A 27,758-nucleotide genomic window follows, 5' to 3' on the forward strand; every position below is an offset into this window, starting at 1 on the left:
TTCACTTTAGAGAATAAAGTGTAATCTCTCATCATTTATTTCATAAGCGAGACCAAGAAAAAATATGAGAGAGAAATCATTCAAAAATAAGAGATCACACTTTTTTCTCTAAAGTGAAAATTCAAAATTTAGAGGATCTAAATTCTTTATTTTATGTTATGACTATTTATCTTAATCCGCCACATAACAAAGCCTTATTACATATGCATACCCTGGAGTTTAATTAATTAAAATTTTTTACTTTCAACAGTAAAATAATATTAAACAACAAAGACTGCTATATGGAATTTCGTTTTATTTTAGTGTTAATTTTTTGAAGTACAACAAAGCAGAGAAAAAAATTAAAGTCTTCATGCAGCTTTTTTTTTTGGGATAACAACATAATGTGGCACATCACGTACCTCTAAATGTTATTTTCGTCAATCAATTGTAAATGATCTTTTAAATTTTGAAGTCACATTAATTTTATGGAGCTTTCTCTACAGTCTAACTTTCTCGGTGTAACTCCAAATTGGTGCAAACACTCAGCCTCTAAGACTTCGTTACTCATAGTCACTCCTATCACTGAAAGACAATTTGTTGAAAGACCAAGAATAACAACCACATCTTCTAGTGTCACAGCACACTCACCAACTAAAAGGTAAAATGTATGTGTGTTTGGTGCCACCTCTCGATTAAACATTTATCATTATTGATTGACATTGAACTATTCTAATTTAAAAAATATAATAAAAAATCAGTAAACCATAAATGCTCCTCTACGTTCAAATTATACGAATCCAGAGACAGTAGATGATTACATGTCAATATCTATCCCTGAATTCTACAAAAGTATAGCAAAATATTAGTTAAATAATTAAAAAAACTAATTTACTACTAAAATTAATAATTTTCTAATAATAATAACTAATTTATTAAACTAATACTAAATTTACTATTAATTAGATAATTTAGTAAGTCACAAAAAAATTAATAATTTAGTAACTAGTGTATATACATAAATACAACTAACCTACCAATTATTTAACTATCATCATTAAAAAATTTAAAAATTTAACTACACAAAACATATTAATTAAATATCTAACGATAATCATTAATTATTAAAAATACAAAAAATAAATTGATTTTACAAATCTATTTTACTAAACTCCACAATAATTTAACTTCAAAATTTAATTAATAAAACTAAAAATTATTTCGAATAGCTTTTAATTTTTAAAAATTATGATATTATTATTCATATTAAATATTTTAATAAATTGTTTCCTAAATTTTTATTAAATTATTCCTTACATAATTATTTATTTATTCATAAATAATTTACTAAATAATAATGGAAAAGTCTAGGAGGCCAGCAATTTTATTGCATTTTGGCCAGCATGTAATCAGCAGAGAAATGTGAGCCATTGGATGAAATCTCACACCAATCTCATACCATCAAATCATCATTGATGGCTAATTGATGGCTACCAATCACAAATATTACTGGCCCCTAGCATTGCTCAATAATAATTTTTATTTCACTAATAATTACAAACTTACTAGACACCAAAAAAAAAAAATACTAACTTACTAATAATAATAACTAATTAATTAACCCTAAACCATATGACAAACCTAATTTAACTAACAATGTTAAAAACTTTAAAACCTCAACTATAATATATTTATGTTAATTAAATAAATATCTAAATAAATAAATAATTATTGCCGAAGTAAAAATATCATATTCTATAATTATATATTTTACAAAAATTATACAATAATAACTTAACTCTAATAATAATTAATTATAATTTTCATAATTATTACAAAAAATTTTAAATACATATTTTTTACGAATCTATTACATTAGTCTAGTTTAAATATTATCATTGATTAAAATATTCACTAACTAAATTTAAATATATATTTCTAACTATTACAGTAACTATCATTAGCAATCTTAATTTTTAACATTATTTATAATATTTTTATTAAATAAATTTTTTTTTATACAAACTTATCAAATTAGAATTGCAAAAATAATTAATGATATAAAGTTCAGGATCATTAATATCTTTATATTTTTGCTTTTTTGACTTCGTATAAGAAAATTACTATATAAAAAAACAACGCATGTACATCATATGAGTGAAAAAACATAAATCAAATGGTTAAATTTGTGTACTTTAAATGGGACCATCCTGATACCATAATTCTGTAAAGCATTCTAAGCTTTTATTATTGCATCCTACACTATTTTTGCTTCCATATCTAAATTAAAAAGTGCCAAATAACCGGATTAACCAATGGAAATTAGAATTTCCCTTTTTGTTGTCGAAAGTCAGAACATCGGATATTAAAAGAAGAGAATATTACCACAAGTTCTAGACCATTCCAAATCCAAGACAAAACAATAATTCTGATGTGGAATCAAACGGCTAAAATTACACAGAACCTTCAGGATGAAATCTCTCACCACTAATTTATCTCCTGTTCCGTTGCAAACAACGACAAAATAAATAAATAAATAAATAAATAGATAGATAAATAAAACTAAATAAAAAACCTAATCCCTCACTCGCTCAGTTGCTCATTCTCTCTCAGCTCAGCCACTTCGCCAAAAAGAGAAAGCAGTGTAGCTCTCAGCGTTATCCATATACCCCACTCAATCTTTCTTAAACCTAATTTGAGTTATTGTCCAATTTTTGGGGAGGCAATGGCGTCGTCAACATTCTCAGCAGTCTCCTCTACCGGCTCACTTGTCGCACCGCCGCACAAATTCTCTTCCTCTGCCGCCATTTCTTCCCTTCCCTTTGCCGCCGGCAAAGCGCGACGGAGCGGCGTTGCTATCGGTAGGAGGAATCGGTGTCCCAAGGTCTCTGCTATGGCCAAGGAGTTGCATTTCAACAAGGATGGCTCAGCTATCAAGAAGCTCCAGGTATAGTTTTAGTTTTATTATTAACCAGCGAAATTGCAGGCTTTGATTCAAGTAGTTTCGATATTTTTGAAATGAGATTAGTTTTTTTTACATTATGCTTCTAGTTATAGTATTTTAAAGCTCAGTGTTAGATAATTATTTCCGGATGAGTGGAAATAGTATTGGTACATTGATAATTATATGGTTAAAGTGCAATATGAGGAGTTAAAATAGTATTTTCAAAATTTAGTGATTTTTCTTTTCAGTACTCATAATTTTAGAGACTAGGTTAATGTATTAGTGAGGAATGCCGATATGCTATATTATCCGGTTTGTTGTTCATTTATAAGAAACTTCATTTTTTTAATGCCTATGTGGGTTATCTTTACTTCTATTGCAGAGTGGTGTGAACAAGCTGGCGGATTTGGTGGGGGTTACGCTTGGTCCTAAAGGAAGGAATGTTGTTTTGGAAAGCAAGTATGGCTCGCCTAAGATTGTCAATGATGGTGTTACTGTTGCCAAAGAGGTGTGCACTGTGCGGTGTTCTACCTATTTATTTGTCACTCTCTATCTTTAGTTGGAATCCGAGTTATTGTTTTATGAATTCTGAAAAAAAAAAATGGTGCTGCTTCTGAATTTTGTTATAGCTTTGGTGCTTTGTATATGTTAGAATAGTTTTATGTTTATTGAACACTTGATGCTCTGAAGATTATATATGTTACTGAGTAATTTATTGATATTGTGTTGTATGCTTTTTGTTTCAAAAAACAAAAATAAATTAAAATTTCTTTTTCTAGAATTTTTTTCTTTATTATTATTATTTGTTAAATCAAAATGTATTCTAATTGATTTTTAAATTTTATTTGACTTGTAAAAGGTTGAGTTGGAGGACCCAGTTGAGAATATTGGAGCCAAATTGGTGAGACAGGCAGCTTCCAAGACAAACGACTTAGCTGGTGATGGAACAACCACATCTGTTGTTCTTGCTCAGGGTCTCATTACTGAAGGAGTCAAGGTAAGTTATTCCTTTTGCAGAATTGTATATTAACTATTGCTTTGTTTCATTTGATTTGTTCTTTTGCTTATTGTCACAGTTGCTTAGGTCTCATTGCTGTAAATTTTGACAGGTTGTTGCAGCTGGTGCAAACCCTGTGCTCATCACCCGTGGCATTGAGAAGACAACAAAAGCACTTGTATCTGAACTTAAAAAGATGTCAAAGGAGGTGATGCATTCATATTTCTTTTTCCTTCACTTTTGAGCATGTTCATTATGTTGGGTTTTCAAGTCCTTAATGTATTCTGGCGTTTCATGTGTATAAGGTTGAATTTGTATGGAATGCAGGTTGAAGATGGTGAGTTGGCAGATGTTGCTGCTGTCAGTGCAGGAAACAACTATGAAGTCGGGAATATGATAGCTGAAGCAATGAGCAAGGTTGGCAGAAAGGGTGTTGTGACACTTGAGGAGGGAAAGAGTGCAGATAACAACCTCTATGTTGTTGAGGGGATGCAATTTGATCGTGGCTACATCTCACCATACTTTGTTACTGATAGTGAGAAAATGGCTGTTGAATATGAGAATTGCAAGGTTTGACATTTGTTTTGTCCGGCAAGTGATATATTCACATTCCTTGCATTTCATCATAACTTATGTGCTATGTATTTTGTGCAGTTGCTGTTGGTTGATAAGAAGATAACCAATGCAAGGGATCTAATTAACATTCTAGAGGATGCAATTAGAAGTGGATTTCCTATTTTGATTATTGCAGAGGATATTGAACAAGAACCTCTAGCAACTCTTGTGGTGAACAAACTTAGAGGATCACTGAAGATTGCGGCACTGAAGGCCCCAGGATTCGGAGAACGCAAGAGCCAGTACCTTGATGATATTGCCATCTTAACTGGAGGTTTGTAAATTTACTGCTTCTTTGTCTTCATGTAAATATTTGTTTAAGTTGGAACCACAAATATTTCTCCATTTTAGTTTTGGCAGCCATTTTGTAACTGTTGATATATTATTTATCTAACCAATGGGATTATAGGTACTGTAATCAGGGAGGAGGTTGGCCTTACTCTAGACAAAGCGGGGAAAGAGGTTTTGGGGCAGGCCTCCAAGGTGGTACTCACCAAGGACACAACCACAATTGTTGGTGATGGAAGTACCCAGGAAGCAGTGACCAAGAGAGTTGCACAAATTAAGAACCAAATTGAGGTCTATCTTTTGCCTGTCCCTAACTCCATCTTAATATCTCTCTTTTTCAGACATTTTACAGATGCAAATATCTCTGTATGGGGTTCATTGGGAAATTGTAAAGAATGAATATTTATTGAGACTCCTTGAATTCAGTAGTCTTGTAGTGCTGGTAGATATGCTCATTATTCTTTCTGGTTCTAACAATTTTATGTTTATTTCAGGCTGCAGAGCAAGAGTATGAAAAGGAGAAGCTTAATGAAAGAATAGCGAAATTGTCTGGTGGTGTTGCTGTTATACAGGTAAGTCACTCATTGAACTATTTAATAAAAAGCTGATTATGAACTTTTTATAAGCCATATTGACTCATGAAAGTTTGTTTTGTGTGTGTGCAGGTTGGAGCACAAACTGAGACAGAGCTCAAAGAAAAGAAGTTGAGAGTAGAAGATGCTCTTAATGCTACAAAGGTATGATTCTCTTTCCTGTAAGATTCACTAGGCATTTTTCTACTCTGTTTTATTAGTGGTCTGATTTGTTGATTCTTCAGGCAGCTGTTGAGGAAGGTATTGTAGTTGGTGGTGGATGCACTCTATTGAGACTTGCTTCAAAAGTGGATGCTATCAAAGAGAGCCTTGACAATGATGAAGAGAAAGTGAGTCATTTATTTGATTAGGCATATGATATATTTGTTTGGGTGCTTTGAAACATTCCCCACTTTTGTGCAATGGCAAATACTACTTATTGGCTTTCTCATTGTCTCTAATTTCAAAATTATTGTATTTCGTTTTGTTCCAGGTTGGAGCAGATATTGTGAAAAGAGCTCTTAGTTACCCTCTGAAATTAATTGCCAAGAATGCTGGTGTAAATGGCAGTGTTGTCAGTGAGAAGGTACTCAGATTTTGATATCTTGTGCATACCTCCTTACTCTATCATTTCACTCGAGTGCTTACGACTCTGCATCTTTTGATTAGGTTCTTTCCAGCGACAATCATAGATATGGATATAATGCTGCCACTGGGAAATATGAAGATTTAATGGCTGCTGGAATCATTGATCCAACAAAGGTGAATTTCTGTTTGACTATTATTGCATTAGTTTTTGTTTTAGTTGCATATGATCCTCTAGCAATTTTTATCTTTTAGTATGCTGGTTTCTTTACGATGCTGCACTATAACTGGCTTAACTAGACAAATGACACACCGAATTCTTTTTAATTATTACTATTAAGTTTCACAACTGGCTGTAGGGAACCTGAGATTTCCATGAAAGGTTTCCAATTATGGTTCTTCCCGTGATCTACTTGATATGAAACTTGTTACTAAGAATCTTATTCTTTTTGCGTAGGTGGTGAGATGTTGCCTAGAGCATGCAGCCTCTGTTGCTAAAACTTTCCTGATGTCAGACTGTGTGGTTGTTGAGATCAAGGAACCCGAGCCTGTACCTGCCGGTAACCCCATGGACAATTCAGGTATGTGGATCGCATAATACATGTAAGGTTGCTATTGTATGATAATTTGAAGGTCAGATATTCCCTATCAATTGAGAACAAAAAATTGTCCTCCTCATTCTTTTTTATCTGGTAATTATTTTACGAAATAACTACTTTAGATTCAATGGTGTTTTGCTAAAAAACTATGTATCAGGCATCTCATTCATATATTGGTGTAAAGAAGATAGGTTATACCAATTAAGTCTGGTTGGTTGATTGTGCTTTCCCTTTTTTTCTTTCAGGATATGGTATGTAGAGCACTAGAGCAGTAGAGGAGCGGCTACTTTAATCATGGAGCAGTATTTTTTTTCTCCTTTTAGATGAAATACATAATCTGGAGGTTATTTTGTTTGTAGCAACAAGTCTTAAATCTGTGCGGATAGTGTGGTTAATTAGATCCAACGATGTCTTTTATTTTTAACTTTAATAAAAATATAAAAATTTTGCTGTTCATTTCCAGCCCCATTTTTGTTATAAGAGTATTTCAGTCCTAATACGATCGTTACTACTCGCAACTCCCAAGTTGGATTGTGTGCAGTTTTTACTTTTTGACTATTCATACCTGGTATTTTATTATTACTTTTTAAAAAGAATATTCTTACCTTGTATTTTATTATTACCAAAAAAATCTTTAGTATTATTTTGTTGGCTTAAGTATTCTGTTTGGTTTTTATAATTTGATCAAATTTTTAATTATATGTTTATAGTTTAAAAATTTTTAGTTAGATTTTTTATATTAAATTAAAACTTTCAATTAGGCTTTTTAACTATTTTTTTAAAAATACATACTTTTGCTAAATGTTTATTTTTGTGTTGAAATATGTTTTTGTATTTGATATAAGATGAACTATTAAATATTTTAAACGTAAATATTTTAAGATTATTGTATTTTTTTCTGAAAAATAACAAGTAATAAATATATAATTACTATTTTTTATCTAATATAAGAATTTATTATAAATTTTTAAATTATAAAAATTTTAAGAGATTAACAGAATAATTATTTTTTTTCCTCTAAAAATTATGGGTAGCGTATAATTATTCGTAGATTAATCACGAATTAGAATTGATATGCTAATAACATGAAGTAGATCATAATTTTAAAAGTAAAATCTTTGGTTTAGTCTTTAAAAGTTATCTAATACCAATTTAATTTTTAAAAAATAATATATATATTAAAATTGAGTGGATCTAATAATTCACTTAAAAAAGTTTAGTTAAATTTGGGTCAAATAGTTCACATATGTGAATGTCTTTGGAACTAATTTTAAAATGGTTTGGGAGGAGTTAAATTCAAAACCTTTCACTTATAAATGTCAAAGACGTTTTTTAACCACTAAATTAAAGCCATTTTGGGTTATCAATTGTAAAAAATATATAAATATTAAGTGACTAATATTTTTTGTTTTGTATTTATATTATATTTGAGTCCATACTAATCAATTTTTTTTAACTAATAAGTTTAACGAGTAGAAAACGTCCAACAAGACACTAGTATACATTTAATTGTGTGCCTTATCATTATTGGACTGGACATGTGTGACTTGAGATTGATTATAATTTAGCACGAGTAGAATGAAGAAATCAAGGTGAAAAGGGAGTAATCTTTCAACATATCATTGCATTTAATAACGGAGTATGTTGAATGGAGATTCTTTTGTCCCCATTAGTGCATATCAATTGGGTTGGTTAGACACCTAGATCTCCACTTTAAGAAAATTTCCTTCGGTTTGTGTAGTGCACTATATATCATTTTCATCATGCTTATTAAAAATAATATGCATATGTTGTAAAATAAACAAATAAAAAATAAATAAATAAATATAAAATAAAGAAGTGTAAATAATATTAATATTTATTAATATTGTTATATTATTATCTCAATATAACTAAGATAATATATATATATATATATATATATATATATATATATATAACTCTTTTATATGTTAATGAGTATACACATAGAGAAAAGTATTTTATAGGATAAAGTATTGAATTGGTCCTTACGTATAGATGTAATCCTGTTCTGCTCTTTAAAATTTAAAATGTCCTATTTGAGTCCAAAAAAGTTTCATTTAACTTTAATGTAGTTCTACCGTGAGGTCAAAGTTAAATAATTAACGAAATGTCCTACATGATAGCAATACAAGAATAAGATCGATAATCTGGAGAATAAGTACAAGTTTCGAAGGCACAAAATCAATCATGGATGTATCAATACATTTATTTATCATTTTTCTTACAATTTAAATGAAATACTTTCTATAGAACTAAAAAGAATGATAAATAAATGTATTGATATATCTACGGTTAATTTTGTGCATCTGGAGCTTGTACTTATTCTCTAAATTATCGACTTTGTTCTTGTACTGCTGTCATATGGGACATTTCGTTAATTATTTAATTTTGACATCACGGTGGGACTACATTGAAGCTAAATAAAATTTTTTTGGATTCAAATAGGACACTTTAAACCTTAAGGACCAAAACAGGATTACGCCCAAATGTAGGAGACCAATTTAGTACTTTACCTTATTTTATAAACTGTTGAGTATGTTTTGCCTTAAACCATGCTTCTTTATTTATATACGTATAAAATTTATATTTTTAAATTTTATTTTTAGTTTGACTTGAGAAGTTGAATCCTTCACTATTTAAAAGTTGAGCCGCCCATATGATAAAGAAAGTCATAGATATTAATGGGCATCTATATCACAACACTCCCTTTTGGATATTCATTATTTATTTAGGATTATGCCTCGTTAAAACCTTATTAAAGAAAAACCTAATGAAAAAAAATTTAGTGTTAGAAAAAGAGTACAATATCCTTTGCATAAGAACTGCCTCATTAAAAACCTTGTCAAGAAAAACCTAATAGGAATAAAAACCTGGCCAAAGAAACAAAAGAGTACAACATCTCCCTCATGTCGACATTATTTAAAATCTCAAAATCGACGCATCCCAATTTGATATATCAATGTTTCAAAGGTAATGAGTGATGAAAAATTTGGGAGAAATATGCTTTATTCTATCACCTTTGATATATCCACCCTTAAGTTGAACAATGCATGTTGTATTATTTTCAAATAAAATAGTTGGAGCTATTTTATGATCAGTCAATCCACATGATGACAGAATATATTGGATTAAACTCCTGAGCCAAAAACACTTGTGACTTACTTCATGTATCGCTAGTATTTAAGCATGATTAGAGGATGTTGCTGCTATCGTCTGTTTCGTGGACCTCCATGATATAGCTCTATCACTATATGTGAATAGGTATTCTGTTTGAGATCTTCCTTTATGTGGATCAGACAAGTATCCTACATCTACATAGCCAACTAATCGTGACTTGGATTTATATGGATAAAACAGTCCCATATCAACTGTTCCATGAAGAAATCGAAAAATTTGTTTGACTCTATTCCATTGTCTTCTGGTTGGAGAGGAACGACACATTGTTAGTAAATTTACAGCAAATTATATGTCAGGTCATGTATCATTAGCAAGATACATTAGTGATTCAATGACACTAAGATATGGAACTACAGAATCAAAGATATCTTTATTTTTTTAAGGCGGAATTGATCCTATTCCACATCCAAAGACCTTATGATCATTGACATACTTAATGGATGTACTTATTCATATAAAATTTCTCCAAGATCTTTTCTGTGTAAGTTATTTGATAAATAAAGATCCCATTGTTTATATGCTCGATCTGTAGGTCGAGACAAAATTTAGTGTTTTCAAGATCTTTCATTTCAAACTCTTCTTTTAGAGATTTTATAATTGTTGGAATCTCTTCATGAGTTCCAATGATATTTAAATCATCAACGTACACAGTAATTATAATGAATCGAGATGTATATTTCTTTATGAAAAGACATGGGCAGATATCATCATTTTTGAATCTGTTTTTGGCTAGATACTCAGTAAAACGATTATACCACTTTCGTCCAGATTACTTTAGACCATATAAGATCTTTGTAATTTGACTGAGTATGACTCCTACAAATATTCATTGTATGGTTTAGATATCTTTAGTCTTTCAGGGATTTTTATATAGATATCACAATCTAATGATCTGTATAAATAAGCTATCACCACGTACATTAGATGTATATGTAATTTATGGTATGTAGATAAACTGATCAAATAATGCATTGTTATTGCATCTATTACAGGATAATATGTTTCTTCATAATCTATACCGGGTCTTTGTAAAAAGCCTTGTGCCACAAGTCGAGCTTTGTAGAATACAACTTCATTTTTCTCATTTTGTTTTCTCATAAATACCCATTTGTATCCAACAGGTTTTACATCTTCTAGTGTACGGACTACAGGTCCAAAGAGTTCAAGTTTTGCAAGCGAGTCTAACTCAACCTTCATAGCTTCTTCCTAATTTGGCCAATATTCTTTTGTCAATATTCTTCGACTGTTCTTGGCTCAAGATCCTTACTTTCATGCATGATGTGTAATGCCACATTATATGCAAATATTTCATTGACAGTTATTTTATTTCGGTTCTAATTTTCGTCTATAAAGACATAATTTATCGAGATCTCATCATTTTCATAATTTTCAGAATTTTCAAGTACCTGAACGTCTTCTAAGGTCAACACTGTATCAGAATTTTAGACAGTTACTGGTATCCTTTCTATGTCTTTATCTTTTTCAATAGGAGTATTATTTGTCTCGGTAATATCAAATGTCTCTTTTCTTTTTCGAGAATTTTTATTTTTGGAACCAATTGGTATACCACACTTTTGGCGTTTACTTGTTTCAGTAGCTATTTGTCGAACTGCAACATCAATTCGAATTGGTACATTTTCAGCTAGTATGTAGAATTTGGTTATCCTCTTTATATCAGAAAATGTATTAGGCAATTCATTTGATATTCTTTGCAAATATATAATCTTTCGAAATTTTAGTTCATATTGTCCTAATCGTGGGTCTAGATGCATTAACGATGATTTATTCTGTAAAACCCGGACAAACCAAAATTAATTAAGTAATTAATTAAATATGGATGAAAATAATTAGAAAATTTAGTAATCGAAATTTGACAATTTAAATATGATATTTGGATTCAGTGAATTTTTTTGAGTCGAAAAACATAGATATCTGCATAAAAACGCACATTCGAAATTTGACCGATAGTACCGATTGAGATCTGTTTGGTACTGCAGCCGAGTAAAGTAATTATGAGCAAGAAAAGTTAATAAATTAGAATTTATGATTTGAGAAGGTGAAAGTATTTAAAACGTGAGTTAAAACGCTAATCTTAAAAGTTTGAACCAAAGTTAGGCCAAACGGACCATATATGTGATCTGGACCCAAGTTGGGCTCAAGACCCAACATATATAAACATTAGTTATGAGCATTTCAGCTCATTAACCTAGACAAATGAGAGAGAGCTGTTGAAATGGGAGAAGAGAGGTGAGAAGAGAGAAATCCTAACTTCCAAAACTTCAAATCACCATAACTTTTGATCCGGAGCTTCGATTGACAAGCTGTTTATGGCCACACGTCATTCTTCACATCCTCTTCAATTCTATTTAGGTATTGTGATGAGTATTTCATTCTCATCTATCCAATTTTCATTTTTCCTCTTAATTTCGAGTTTGGCTTTGGTTTTGAGAAAATCTTGTGTTTTTGGTTGTTTAGGGGTTCTCTAATATGAGCTTTTGATGAGTTTTATTAACTATTTTCATGTGTTAAGGTAAGAATTCTCCAACTTGTGATTTATGAGATTTTGTAAACCCTAGAGTAATGTATATGTAAAATTGGTTATGTTAGTGTTGTTGGGTGAATTTGGCACACTTTGATGACTTGAATTGGCTTGTGAAACTTTTGGGGTGAGCCTTGGACGGAAGAAATCAAGTGTTGTGTGTGAACCGCCATCACTAGAGGTACGATTTAAGTTTTAATTAAGTATCAGGTGGTGTGATGAGAATTTCTAGGCTAGATGTCTCTAGGATTAAGTTTGAATTGTGTTTTTGGATGGATTTGATATGTGTAGATGAGATGTTGTGATAATTGATGATTTGGATGAGAATAGTATGATAATGCATAGTTGATATGTTGTTGGAATTGGTGTTGAGTAGTGAATTATGTAATTATGAGTTATATATATATATATATATATATATATATATATATAATGAGTGAGGGTTGATCCACGAGGATTGTTGGATTGAGCAAGCAATGGTTATCTTGCTAGACTTAGTCAGGCGATTAGAAAAGAGTGTTGTTGTAGGCGCATAAAATAGAATAATAAATAAAGTAATACCGAACTGGTATAGAAACAATGATGGAAAATCAGTTAAGGCCTTGGAGATGCTTATCTTTCTGGATTAATACTTCTTACTGGCTACTTTAACGATGAGTGGTTTATTCAATGGCAAGGTTGTAAGTGATTAAAGCTAGGGTGAGTGGTCATTAATCTCCTCTGATCCAGATCAAACACCAGGGTCAGTGGTCATTCGATCTAAATGAGAGTGAAACTCACGCAATTTAATCTCTGATGATCCTACTCAAAACGCCACAGACAAGGTCGGATCTTTCAGATCGGAGAATGAAGCTCAGGATTCTAGCCTTAGCGCCACAAAAAGCTCAATTACCCATGAATAATGAGATTTTATGTCACTTATCCCATTTATCCCAGATACTCTATTGGGATCTGTGATGCATTTTTAAGCTGCAGCTTAATACTATCCTATCAGAGACTCGCAAGAACTCATGTAGAATAAGGGGTCATACTTCTGTTCCACCCCAAATTCATAAGGATGAAGAACAATAATGCATCATAGAATAGAATCAAACATATATTAAAATAGAAAAGTAATGATATTAATCCATGGAAATTAGCAGAGTTCCTATCCTTAACATAGGAGGTTTAGTTGTTCATACTTTACAGAGAAAATAGAAGTAATGTATGATAGGGCGGAAGAAGATCCTAAACATGGGTGATCTTTTCCTATATATACTAATCTAATAAGTAGAAATTACAAAAATGAGATAAAATAAGCTAAAGGGTGCGAAAATCCACTTCTGGACCCACTTGGTGAGTGTTTGGGCTGAACGCCTACCAAGGGGTGTCCACGCTGCCTTGTGCTCCTTTGGTGGCGTTGAATGCCAGTAGTGGGGGTTCAACGCTAGCCTTGGTCCTTCTTGGGCGTTGAACGCCAGAGAGAGGGTAAGTTGGGCGTTCAACGCCTGTTTTGGGCAGTCATTTCTAGAGAAAAGTATAGACTATTATTATTGCTGGAAAGCCCTGGAGGTTAGCTTTTCAACGCCATTGAGAGCACGTCAATTGGACCTATGTAGCTCCAGATATGCTCATTGGAATGCATGGAGGTCAGGATTTGACAACATTTGCTATCCTTCCTTTATCTTTGAATCAGTCTTTGCCAAAACTTGCCAATTTCACCCAAAAATCACAAGAAAAACACAAAAACTCAAAGTAGCATCCAAAAGGTGAATTTTGCACTAAAACATATTAAAACTAAATAAAATACTACTAAAAACACACTAAAAATGAAATAAAAAAGTGTATAAGATGCTCCGTCATCAATCTCTCCCAAGTCTCGTTCAGCTCCTGAGCCTATTTGTGAACGCTCTAGGTGAGCTCTTGCTTTTGCAGCCTCAAATCAATACCTTCATCAGGATCGATGGCTAGACTGGTGGTAGTGGCGGACAATGGCCTCAATGTGGAGGTGGGAGGCTGCTGGCAAAGAACAACCCCTGTTCATAGATGCGGTTCTCGTATAACATAGATGCGGTCTCGCGCCAAATCACATCAGGATCGGCGACTGAAGCAGCAGAGCCACTGGCGTCGTCCCCACTTTGCTGAGATTGTTGAGTTGCAGCCTCCGATCTTTACGTGTAGGGCTCCTGTGTAAGACATGTTATTATGATTAGGACGATAGTTGTACAGTTAATTGAAAATTTATACCATAAGATGTTTACTCACACAATGATCCGTAGACCACTGATCAACAAATCTCTTTGTTCTCCATCAATGTGTGGGTATACTTGAAGGTCTCCACCAATTTCGTATTGCGATCCAATGACTTTGACCACATATGTTGCATTGAAACAATATGTTAGGATGCCTACTAATGATATGTCAAAGAACATAACTAAGTTAATAACAAAATTAGAGAAGCTACACACCAACCTAGCCTTAGTCTTCATAAAAGTCGCTGAGTTGCCGGTATACTTGGACGACTTTGGCCGATGTCTTGATAACTCTGTTTGTGAGACGTCGATGCTTGAATCTCTCATTGGTCTCCCAATGAACGTATAAAGCCTTCTTGATTTTTGGACGGAGACACGAAGTGAGGTGGTCACACCTCTCACGTACATCCTCTAGCATCTGTTGTAGCTTCCTACCCATTCGATTGTCCTATCATCCTGATGAGAGAATCGTGCTCTTTGTCCTATATAAAGTTTAGCTGCACCAAAAAATTTTAAAATTAGTTAATCAAAATATATTATATTAAAAAAATAGAAGATATAAACAAGCTAAAAAGGTCTGACTATATTAAGTTTTTACTACCTACTTTTAAACCATTGCTCTCTGGTCTCAGCAGAGATCGTAGCTTGGCCATGGTTGGTCTTACATCAGCTTGATGACGTTGGTCATCTCCTGAGTTCATGCATTGTTGTTTGGCGTAAACCTATCAATAATTCACACACAAACTAATATGGCAATATAAGGTTAAAACTTTAGAAGCAAATAACCATAATATATAGAGATTTTTTTAGAAATATTGGTAGAGTTTCATCTATAACTAGAATGCGTCACAAACTCTATCCATCAATAATTAACTTAAACAACGCCAATTGTCAACAATCAATGAGCATCAATCAACAATCAAGAAGCAACATCCATAAATCCACTAAATCCACTAAACTAGAATCAATAATCAAGAATTAATAATCATGATATATCAAATACTTTCAATATATAAAACCTACAATCTTAAATCCACTAAAACTAGAATCAATTATCAATTATCAATAATCAATAATCAGGATATATCAAATATTTTCAGCAGTTCAAACCTACAACCTTATGAGCAAAAATTGAAGCTCACGGATACCGACAAGTGCACCAGATCGTTCAATTAATACTACGGTGAGTGGATATAGTTCCCACGTGGATTAAAGGATTGAGCAAGCAATTATCAGATTAAATACCTAATTAGATTAAAATAACTTGGATTGATGAGGACATAACTTATATCTTGCTTGGAATCTAGAGTGCTTTAGAGGCAGTGAACTTGGATGTTGATTGAGAGAATGCAATGATTGTGAGAGTCAAGGGCTTCGGAGATATTTATGCACTTAGAGAAATCAAACCTTGTTTACTTATCTTGAAGTATGCAATGATCTTTTACGATAAATCTTTAGTAACTGATTTTCAATTTCTTGGTTCCTTAGTTCTTCAATAATCAATTAGTTGTTTGTTAATTAATTAAAGAGATTTAGCACAAAAAATGACTTAGATTCCAATAAAATTTAAAAGTAGTTAGGTTGAATTATATGTCACGTATTCTAGCTAGTCGTATCCAGTTAAACGTAGAAGAAAACGGAATTTTCAAAAGTTGTTCTAATTTGAATTATATGTCACTTATTCAAAATTAGAGTGATTAAAAATCATGCATGTATTGCACACTAATTGAACTACTATTCCTAGCCGAATTCAAAGAGTCATAAAAGGATTCAAAAGGATTAGCATACCTTCTGATGATACTAATCTGAATGAAAAATGAATAACTCAATCATGAAAGAAAAACATAAACAGAGCTCCTAACTCGTTGACAGAGGATTAGTTACTCATGGAATGAAAGAAAAACAAGAAGAAAAAAAATGTCTGGATTTGGATCCGAAGATCCTCCTCCTCGATGCCTCCTCTTGTGAACCTTGTTCACTTATTTATAACCTAATTCTAGAATTCAAATTTAAAAATATCCTAATAAAGATAAGATAACTAACTACTTACTTCAAATTTAAATCAAAACAATAATTCAAATCTGTTCTAGAAATAAATCCTAACAACCTAATCTTTTACATTTCTAAAAAGAATTAATAACTAATCTTGAATCTTGAATCTTTTCGATGTGATTAAAGCTTTTAATGATGTGAATAATTAAGCTGGGCCTTAATTGTTGCATCCTTAGAGTTGTAATTATCTTTACATCGGGCTTGTATTAGAGGAAATTAAGCAAAAGAGCAAAAACACACTTCCAGGAAAGGACACACGCTGGGCGTGTGTCTTGGTGCAAAGGGGAATGCTCGGTGGAAGCAAGGAAGAAGCTAGGTCCGCTGGGCATGGGGTGTGTCTGCCTGGCGTGCTAGAGGCTTGGAAGGAGTCCGTCGGGCATGGAGGCCGTCCACCGAGCGTAGGTCTTGGCCGCCAGGGGTGTGGCTTGGCTGCCTGGTGTGCCTCCTTTGGTGCTTTGGCTCCATTTCTCCTTTTCCTTGCCGCATGCTTTTGTTCCTTAAGCCACGCTTTTGCTGTACTTGTGTTTTCTTTTGAAAAGGCTTTAATTTTTGCTTGTTTTGAGCCTAACAACTCCTGAAAGTACAAAAATACTATTCCAACTCCAAATATTTTAATGTTTATGAAATTCTATTAGAAAACATAAGAAATTTGATTCAAACCTATGAAGATAAATGAAAAAGAACTTTAAAAATTGCTTAAGATAACGTGTCATCACAACCCTAAATCCACTAAAACTAGAATCAATAATCAAGAATCACTAATCACGAAATATCAAACATTTTGAGAATATAAAAGACTTAAAGTAGTACTTCACCATTCTGCCATCAGGCCAAATTGTCATTCGTACGATGCGAGGTGGTGGAGGGGCATCAGCTGGTTGGCTTCTGTGAGAGGATTCTGGCACCACGGTGTCTGTCGCTGGAGGTGGCATCACTAAGATAGTGGGCTGCTGAGTGGATAGAGGCGATTCGATGTACCCGTAACTTGTGACGTCACTGGGGTTAGTTGGAGTAGAGGGAGAGGATCAAGAATTCTCAGCGGTACCGACAGAAAACCCTTCCCTCTACCAAGACCACGACTATTAGGCTGATCCGCAACACCTCTACCTATCATCACGTCTATGAAGAGCATACCAATTAAAAATGTGCTAAACATATTCACAACATCATTCAAAATGCTTAATCAAAATAAACTACGTTAAACTTAGTTAAAGAAATACATTATCTGACACAACGTCTTATGTAACACCCTACCATACAGAGTCTTATACTTAAGTCATAATTCAGAGATGGCAAGGTATTACGACCTTTAAAATAAAAATTTAGTACGCATAATAGTGTGAAAAATGATTATAACTAGGAGCCTTTGAAGAAAAAGGGATAAAACAAAATCATGACTCGAAAGCGCAATGCTCTGATCGATAACGTAACGAGTAAAGGAATAAGCCAAAGTGAGATTATATATACAAAGAGTGCCAAAAACAGGAATATCAAAACTCAAAATCCAGTTGTAAAGATAACCGGTCTGAGCATAGCAACAAATATATGTAAATAGAATAGGAAACCTCAAAGGAAACCCAAAGGGACATAAATACAGAAAATCTATTCTCCAAAACATCATATAAGAGGAGTCATCACAGTTTGTATTATTTAGTGGAGATAAAAGTATCTAAATAAAACATATAAACCAAAATAGAGTCCCAAGAACCAAGGATCTTCGCTAATCCATAAGTCTCCAGCATGCTTTAGCGAGAAGCTTCACGTCCTGCATCTGAAAACCACATAATCCGCATGGGTGAGAACCGGAGGTTCTCAGTATGGTAACAGTGCCCACATATCTAACATGTAATGTCCTGGGAAAGCCAAAGGCAATCCTAGAACTTCCAACAGATAAATCAAAGCTTATAAATAGGCTAAACCATAAATGGAAACTGACTAAAGATTCTTCAGTCTAACTAGTACTTCTCTTTCCGATTCCTTCAGACCTCCCAACTACCAGCAGGAGTATAATATGGCAAACACAGTTATATCAAACAAGAGATATACAAATAGAAACATATAAGGCATTTAGACAATTAACAAGTAATATGCAGTCAAATAGGCAATCTCAAACAATTTACATAGTATGCATATGATGTATGCTTGTCCCAATGGCTGATGATATCATCTGTCGATTATATAGCCAACCCGACAAGTCCTGGTAGCTAACCATTGGACTGTCCCTCTGTCATGCGTCCCCAACTCGAGTTCTACTCGATCATCATCATGATCATAATCATAATCATAATCCACATCCAGCATCCTCACTGGTATATATTCATGGGGGCGAGCTCATCCGGAACTTTAACAGTGTCCGACCATACTTACGACATAGGGTCAGTAGAGTATCGAGTCTCCACTTGGAGCACATGGTGGCTAGCCACTGCTTTCACCCAGGGAAACTTGTATCTCAGATAGTGGAAGTGCGACATTCACATTTCATTCAATACGCATATATGCAATCATACTCAGCCATAAATCAATAATGGCCCCGTCGTAATCTGGCAATAGCTCAGCCATCCAGAACCAGCCAATTTATCAATAAATACAGCCCATCGGCTCATGGCACATAAAGCACTTCCACCGCCATCCTCCGTATCTCATATAATCATATTTGATCATCATTGATCATAACTTTTTCCCTTTCTTCATTCACAAGTTACCACATCCCCTAACTCCTTTCACATCATTAGGCATATCATAATGACTTAAGAGATAAGGGGTGAGATCGAAGGCTTAGAAGTATGAAATTTGATTTTTAAAATTCAAAAATCAACTTTGGGTTAAAAACAGGGTCACGCGTACGCGTCGTGCACGTGCATGCGTGGATCGCCAAAAAGTTCATCGACGCGTATTCATCGCCCACGCACACGCATGAATGCAAAAACAGCCAATCGACGCCTACGCGTCAGCCACGCGTACGCGTGGGTGCGTTTGTGCCCCCACACACAAAACTGGCACAATTCTCATACAACTCTCGGGAAAATGGCTGGGCATTTGGTGCAGCGCATCAACGCGCTGCCATGCACACACATGGATGATGCGTTATTGAGAAACGGTGCATACGTGTCAGTCACGCCTACACGTGGGGGGGATTTTGCTAAAATTTTTCTAAGTTAAAAGCTGCAAAATTCACAGATTAAACCCCTAATCTTCCGATGGGCATAACTTCTCCGTTTCAAATCATTTTTCGCTCGTTCTTCGAACGACATAAACATCCCTGATCCAATTTTATTTCTAATCAAGTTTGGTTCAAAACGGGGATCCGAAGCCCAAGTTAAGCCCCCGTCAATATATGCCTAAAAATTATATTTTCATACAAAACCACAAAGTGCCATTTTCAAAACAAACCAATTTCATCCCTTTTCAAAATCAATCAAAACAAACCAATTTCAACCCTTTTTGAAATCAATCCAAGACATACCAAAAATCACCTTAAGCCTCCTCAACTCATACGTTAACATTTTCCTCAAAACCACAACCACCATACCCATTTTACCCATCTCAATCAAATGGCTAATAATTCAAACACATTAGCATGTCATATACTCTTCCTTACCCAAATTTCTAAGAATACCATCATTATATATAATCAAGATCATAATCACCATTAACATGCTTTTACTCACAATTCAACCTCAATCATTCATCAAGCATATATCACAACATGCATTTTTCTCATACACTACACCATCGAGGCATTAATATTCATAATCACACATATGACCACATCATATATCTTAACCATTCAACCACATCAACAATTCAATGCCTATCTTAGAAGTTCTAGCCTACGTTTTCACACCATATTATATTTTAGATACAGAAAACTGAGACCATACCTTAGCCGATTTCCTAAGTTCAATGGTGCACGAAATTGTGATCATCAACAATGGCGCCAATAAACTTAGTAGCGCTCTCAAACGTGAATCACACTTTGTCACAGCTCTGCACAACTAACCAGCAAGTGCACTGGGTCGTCCAAGTAATACCTTACGTGAGTAAGGGTCGATCCCACGGAGATTGTTGGTATGAAGCAAGCTATGATAATCTTGTAAATCTCAGTTAGGCGGATAATAAATGGTTATGGAGTTTTCGAATAATAATAAAAAATAAACAGAAAATAAAGATAGAAATACTTATGTAAATCATTGGTAAGAATTTCAGATAAGTATATGGAGATGCTGTGTTCCTTTTGGATCTCTGCAACATACTGCTTTCATACTTTCAATCATTCTTACTCCTTTCCATCGCAAGCTGTATGTAGGGCATCACTGTTGTCAATGGCTACATCCCATCCTCTCAGTGAAAAAGGTCCAAATACTCTTGTCACAGCACGGCTAATCATCTGTCGGTTCTCGATCATGCCGGAATAGAATCCATTGATTCTTTTGCGTTTGTCATCACGCCCAACTATCACGAGTTTGAAATTCGTCACAGTCATTCAATCCTTGAATCCTACTCGGAATACCACAGACAAGGTTTAGACTTTCTGGATTCTCATGAATGCCGCCATCAATTCTAGCTTATACCACGAAGATTCTGATTAAGGAATCCAAGAGATATGCGTTCGGTCTAAGGTAGAACGGAAGTAGTTGTCAGTCACGCATTCATAGGTAAGAATGATGATGGGTGTCACGAATCATCACATTCATCATGTTGAAGTTCAACGAATATCTTAGAATAAGAATAAGCTGAATTGAATAGAAAATAGTAGTAATTGCATTAAAACTCAAGGTACAGCAGAGCTCCACACCCTTAATCTATGGTGTGTAGAAACTCTACCATTGAGAATACATAAGTGATGAAGGTTTAGGCATGGCTGAGAGGCCAGCCTCCAAAACATGATCAAAGGATCAAAATACAATCCAGAGATGTCTAATACAATAGTAAAATGTTCTATTTATACTAAACTAGCTACTAGGGTTTACAGAAGTAAGTAATTGATGCAGAAATCCACTTCCGGGGCCCACTTGGTGTGTGCTTGGACTGAGCTTGAGCTTTACACCCGCAGAGGCTTCTTCTGGAGTTGAACGCCAAGTTGTAACGTATTTTTGGCGTTCAACTCTGGTTCGTGACGTGTTTCTGGCGTTTTACTCCAGAATGCAGCATGGAACTGGCGTTGAACGCCAGTTTGCGTCGTCTAATCTCGAACAACGCATGAACTATTATATATTGTTGGAAAGCTCTGGATGTCCACTTTTCAAAGCCATTAAGAGCGCACCATTTGGAGTTCTGTAGCTCTAGAAAATCCATTTCGAGTGTAGGGAGGTCAGATTCCAACAGCATCAGCAGTCCTTTGTCAGCCTTCTATCAGAGTTTTGCTCAGGTCCCTCAATTTCAGCCAGAAAATACCTGAAATCACAGAAAAACAAACAAACTCATAGTAAAGTCCAGAAATGTAAATTTTGCATAAAAACTAATGAAAACATCCATAAAAGTAGCTAGATCCTACTAAAAATTACCTAAAAATAATGCCAAAAAGCGTATAAATTATCCACTCATCATTCAACCGGAGAACTTCTAAATCACTTGTCTACAAGCTCTCAAAGTCTCAACACCTCCAAGAGCATATTTTTATCACACCAAAACCCTTTTCCAAACTTTCCAAAATCTCAATCAAGCTCCAATATTTACATACACACTACCTAAGCCACAATTATCACATCTAAGCACCATGGCTCAATATCCAAACATCATAAAACAACAAATTATACTAGGGTTGAGAATCTTACCACACCCAAGGTTCAAAGAAACAAGATTAAGCTTCTCCTTCAAGAGAGTTGGGTCCTATAACATCAAAGACCCCAAAATCTCAACACATTTCTCCATAAAACTCGAAATTTAGGAATGAAGAACTGAAATAATTTCGTAGCTTACCCCAAGAATAAATTAATGATTTTTGTAGATCTCTTTGCAGTGAACGCGTGGCCGTAAACGGTGCGACAATCGGAGCTCTAGATCAAAAGTTATGGTAGTTTGAAGATCAAATAAGAGAAAGAACTTGAGAGAGTGTTCTTCCCCCTTGTGCCTCCATTTTAGCGTGTTCTTGGTGTTAGTGAGGACAGAGAGTGCTGTTTTAGGGTTTATTAGGTTTAGTTAGGTTGGGCCATGGGCCCAATATGGGTCCGATTGGCCCGGTTTGGTCCGTTCAGTCCAATCTTAGTCTGATTTCTATAAAATTGGTATTGAAATTCTCACCTCAATCTCCTCTATCAAATTAAGCCATAAAAATCACATTTTTAGCTTTCTAGAATCATTTCTCATTTATGGGTTAATTTGCCATTAATTAACCAGATTTTACATCTTATATTCTTATGGATTGGAGATATATCGTGAACAGTTCGCGCATGAGCTATTTCTTTTGATGGGGGTATTCTAGAGATCCTAAATTTTAATTTAAATCAAGTTTCATTGCAATTGCTTTAAAATTGAATTTTGTACAAATTTTTAAAGTTCTGCCCATGTCTTAGCAATTTTTGAAAAATAACAGACAACAAGGTTTTTACAAAAATTGTGAAAAATTAAATTTTGACTCATTGCTCCTAAATTTTGTTTGCGTTGTACTAGACACCTCCAAGTTTGATTTAAATCAAATTTCAAATCATATCACATCATATGAGAAAGTTATGTAATTTTAAATTCTATTCTGTTTTAATTTTTCATCATTATTAAGGTAATATAGAAGAGTTCAAATCCTAATTCACCCACTAAAAAGCTTCAAGCATTGTAACTAATCAACTCAAATGCACACATTTGCTAAACTTTTAAAGTATTCTAAATTTGTAAAACAAACAAACCATAAATTATATCATTGATTTTAACTTTTTTATCATCAAACAATTTTTATAAATTCTATAATTGATTCTCAATTATCATCTAATTGAAGCAGCAAGCAACTTGAAAAGAAAATTAAAGCACCAAAAAATAATTTTCAAGTAAAAGATTAAGAACAAATTAATAATAATAAAAAATATATATAATAAAAACTTCACTAAGCAACCTGAATAATCAACACAAATCAACAATAATCAATAAAAATTCTATTTTATAATAACTAATAACAAGTAAAAATTGCAAGAGTTTCTGATGTCATGTCGGCGCCGAGAAGAAGAAGAGCAAAAGTGGCGGCGGAAGCATTTGCAGCAGTGGCGTCAGAAGTGTTTGCAGCAACAACAACAACAGAATAGTGAGAGGGTGCCGTCGGATGGGGCTGCCAGATAAAGATCAACAAAGTGCCCTGGGGTACGACAGGTACATGACTAATGGCCATTTCCACCACAACAAAAATATTTATTCTCTGTTGATTTATTTTGTCCATTATTTCTTTCTTTATCCCACTTCTGGTAAGATCCTTTCTTGTGAAAATAATTTTTCTTTCTTCCATAATTTTTCTTGTTACTAAAGCATTGCTATTTCTTCTTCTGGGGTTATAATTTTTCGTATTTGCTTCAGGAAATGGGACGGCGCCTGTTGGGCGCACTTCGTGATTTCTTAAAAGCAATTCATTATTTTGTTTAGCAACAAGAAGGCAATAAATTAGCTCAGAATATTTTTTAAATTCTTTTTCTCGATACTGCTGCTGCAGGAGCACAGTCGAGGCATGAAAGGTCAAGAAAATTTTCTCTAACATGTCATTATCAGTTATCTTTTCCCCGCATAATTTCATTCGTGAGATAATTTGAAACATTGCTGAATTGTATTCATTTATGGATTTAAAATTCTGTAGACACAAGTGTGTCCATGCATATCAGGCCAGGCTTGAGGAAGTATCACTATCTTTTGATGATTATACCTTTCCTCAAGGTTCTTCGATAGATTTGCATGATATTTTAGTGTGAGATATTCATTTTTAATCCTTCGTCAAGATCACAACGAAGGAAGATCATGGCTTTGGCTTTATCCTTTTGGGGTGCTTTATTTTTAATGGTAATGGTATCTCCAAGATCCATTGAATCAAGATGAATTTTAGCATCTAATATCCATGATAAGTAGTTGATTCCAGATATATCAAGAGCATTAAATTCAAGATAAGAGAGTTTTGACATAATGCAAATTTATTATCTATGTCTTTCTAAATTTTGATCAGAATTTCGTACTGATAACGTGTTGTAAAATATATAAATAAGAAAAAGAAAACAAATACATTAATATTCACTAATATTGTTATCTCAATATAACTGAGATGATAGAAAAAAGTATTTTATATACAGGGTTGTGTGTATTTTGTCTCAGACCATACTTCTTTATTTATATAATATAAAATTTATATTTTTAAATTTTATTAATTTCAATCTAAAAAGGTTAAATTTTTCATTATTAAAAAATTAAACCGCCCATATAATAAAAAAATTATAAATTATTAATGGACATCCATATTACAACAACATATACATTTGCTTAATTTTCATTGGTGTAAGTTTTGCTCATTGAGTTAAAATTTTGGAAGAAAATCAAGAATTTGCGATGTAAAAATTCAAAATTTAACACTACATTTTTTCCTTTTTCTTTCCCTTTAAAATTACAATTTACATATCACCCTTTTATATATCTAGCCTAAAAAACATTTCCCATGGCAAATGATATGAAAAAGAGAAGGTTACAATTTACAATTTCCCACAACCAACGTGTACACAAACACATAGTATTCCTTAGACGACCTTCTATGAAAAAAATGAAAAAATTAAAAGGAAAACAAATCAGTCCAAAATGTAAGAAAATTCAAATTGACATATTAAAGGAAAACTCATATAGCAGATTAATCAAATGGCACATTTTAACCCAAAATTTTAAGAGTAATTCTGAAATTTATAAATTTAAATTTAACCTATCTATCTAACTTAAAATTACTTTTTTCAATAATAACTTAAACTAATAGGATGAAATACATGAATGATTATTTTTAAAATATTTTTTTATGATTTTTTTTTTTAAATTTGTATGAATTTTTACATAGCCTCTTTTCTATTTTTATTTATCTTATGCTAAAATTCTTTCTTTTGAGCCAACAAAAATTCAATTTTATATTTTAAATTATATAAATTCTGAGATTATGTTATTAAATTATTTCTCCTAAATATTTAACATGTTGATAGGAGAAATTACTTCAGTGGTTATATCTCTAACCATGAATGTAAAAAGTTTAAACTTGAGTTGAAAATTTTTAACAAAACAAGCTTGGTGAATATGAACCTGTTCTTGTAAATATAATATGTGAGAAGCAATAGCAACTTCAAAAGAATAATCTAATTATTACAAGTACATAAAGTAATTAAAAAACCACAAGGTTTTTCTTTTCTTTTCCTTTTCTTAATTTTGGTTTAAAAAAAATAGTGATGGAAGCAACATACTGAAGTGTGCATAAATATATTTTTCTAAAATATGTTCAAATTTCTAGAAAGGGAAGAATAATTAATTGTATATGTTGCTGCGTTCAATGTTTATAGAGGTTTATGATTACAAGTCAATAATAATAATAATAATAATAATAATAATAATAATAATAATAATAATAATAATAATAATAATAATAATAATAATAATAATAATAATAATAATAATATATGGAAGGGAATAATAATAATAATAATAATAATAATAATATATGGAAGGGACACGTGTCATCACATTTATGTTCATCACCAAATGTTGGTACATTCCTCAAAATCATATCGTTTTGCTTATGTATGCATGTCTACTAAACAAGAAAATGTCCAAATTGAGATAGTTTGTGTTACATGTATCTTCTCCAAGTTTCATTGTATTGTCTAGAACCTATGTAGACAACTTCTCAACATATATATTTATAATAATCTTCAATATTGTTCTGTTGCTCCCACATCACCCCATATATTTATTTATTTTTTCCTTTTCCATATTATATTGTTCTTAGTTTGGTACGCACAAAGCACACATTCTCACATAGTGTGACACATGGTTCATCTCCTCCGCCAAGTACTTTAGTGTTATTTATTTATTATTAAAAACGATAATAAATAATAATAATAATTATTTAAGGAAGAGGGTGTCCCGCAAGGAATTTTGGATGAGTTTTTGGACCACACCATCCACTTTTGCATGAACCAGATGCATCATCATTTTTTATCTTTTATTTTGTTTAATAATTTTGGGTCAAGGCTAATAATATATCATGCTAGAATTTTATATATGGATATTCTCCAATTTAGTCGGCGGAGTCCAACACTTAGGGGTCCAATAAACAAGGAAAACCTTTGCCCTTAGCAGGGAACTTTTCCAGCCTCCCAAAGGTGCAGTTAGATTATTGATAGTCTCATGAGCTAGCTATATATACCCACTTTTATACATTTATTATTATTATTATTATTATTATTATTATTATTATTATTATTATTATTATTATTATTATTATTATTAATTGCTTATAATTGGATTTTTTTTCTCAATAATTGTCTTTTATATTTTTTTTATTAAAAGTATTATAAGAGGGATTTTACTTATGTATTCTCATCATGGTTTATATGATGAGAGCTCCAAAACAATATATTTTTATTTGCATATGCATTAATGAACAATTACGTCAATGGTTTAAACAATTGACTGGTTAATAAGGTCATCTTTAATTACTAATATATAGGTATAATATTTTTTTAACAGATTAAATTTTATGATAAGTAGTTTCATGATATGATATTAATATTTTTATAGTTAAAAGGTCTACACTTTAATTTTTATCAATCCAAAAAAAAAATTTCAGTATAAGACAAACAAAAAAAAAATAAAAAATACTTATAATTCACACAAAATCCAAAGAAAAAGAGAGACTTTGCATGTATGAGAAAATTTTTAAAAATATAATTATTCATATTTATCAACTTCATTAAAATTTTAAACAAGTGATTTCATGACAATAATAATTGTGGATAATGTGGTGGTAAACTTTGTATGTCAAATGTGTTATTGTAATTATTTTTTAATTATGTTAGATAGATACTAAAATTAGCTATTAATATAAGATATATATTAAAATATAAAATATATATTAAAAATAAATTAAATAATATATGTATTTATATAAAATACATATATAATATAATTTATTACTTTTTTCATGGGGTTTGTTGTACAAAGTATCATTT

At 32.6% G+C, this 27,758-nt stretch overlaps 1 protein-coding gene across 1 annotated transcript; it reads left to right on the forward strand.

Moving 5' to 3' along the window:
- The first annotated feature begins 2,379 nt into the window (after positions 1 to 2,379).
- On the forward strand, positions 2,380 to 7,035 carry LOC112703459 (ruBisCO large subunit-binding protein subunit beta, chloroplastic). Its single transcript, XM_025754912.3, has 14 exons — positions 2,380 to 2,926; positions 3,306 to 3,431; positions 3,783 to 3,920; positions 4,033 to 4,128; positions 4,248 to 4,490; positions 4,575 to 4,809; positions 4,945 to 5,114; positions 5,318 to 5,395; positions 5,489 to 5,560; positions 5,641 to 5,745; positions 5,889 to 5,981; positions 6,065 to 6,157; positions 6,438 to 6,561; positions 6,825 to 7,035. The coding sequence occupies exons 1-14, from the start codon at positions 2,705 to 2,707 to the stop codon at positions 6,836 to 6,838; spliced, it is 1,809 nt and encodes a 602-aa protein (XP_025610697.1). The 5' UTR covers positions 2,380 to 2,704; the 3' UTR covers positions 6,839 to 7,035.
- The last annotated feature ends 20,723 nt before the right edge of the window (positions 7,036 to 27,758 follow it).

This window comes from Arachis hypogaea, chromosome 7 (assembly GCF_003086295.3).
Source record: "Arachis hypogaea cultivar Tifrunner chromosome 7, arahy.Tifrunner.gnm2.J5K5, whole genome shotgun sequence".
Taxonomy (NCBI): domain Eukaryota; kingdom Viridiplantae; phylum Streptophyta; class Magnoliopsida; order Fabales; family Fabaceae; genus Arachis; species Arachis hypogaea.

Excerpts from the sequence above, each read along its gene's own strand:
- LOC112703459 (XM_025754912.3), top strand. The coding sequence starts at position 2,705 with ATGGCGTCGTCAACATTCTCAGCAGTCTCCTCTACCGGCTCACTTGTC. Across the intron at positions 3,921-4,032 it reads TCATTACTGAAGGAGTCAAG|GTTGTTGCAGCTGGTGCAAA; the intron begins GTAAGTTATTCC and ends AAATTTTGACAG. Across the intron at positions 5,746-5,888 it reads TTGACAATGATGAAGAGAAA|GTTGGAGCAGATATTGTGAA; the intron begins GTGAGTCATTTA and ends GTTTTGTTCCAG.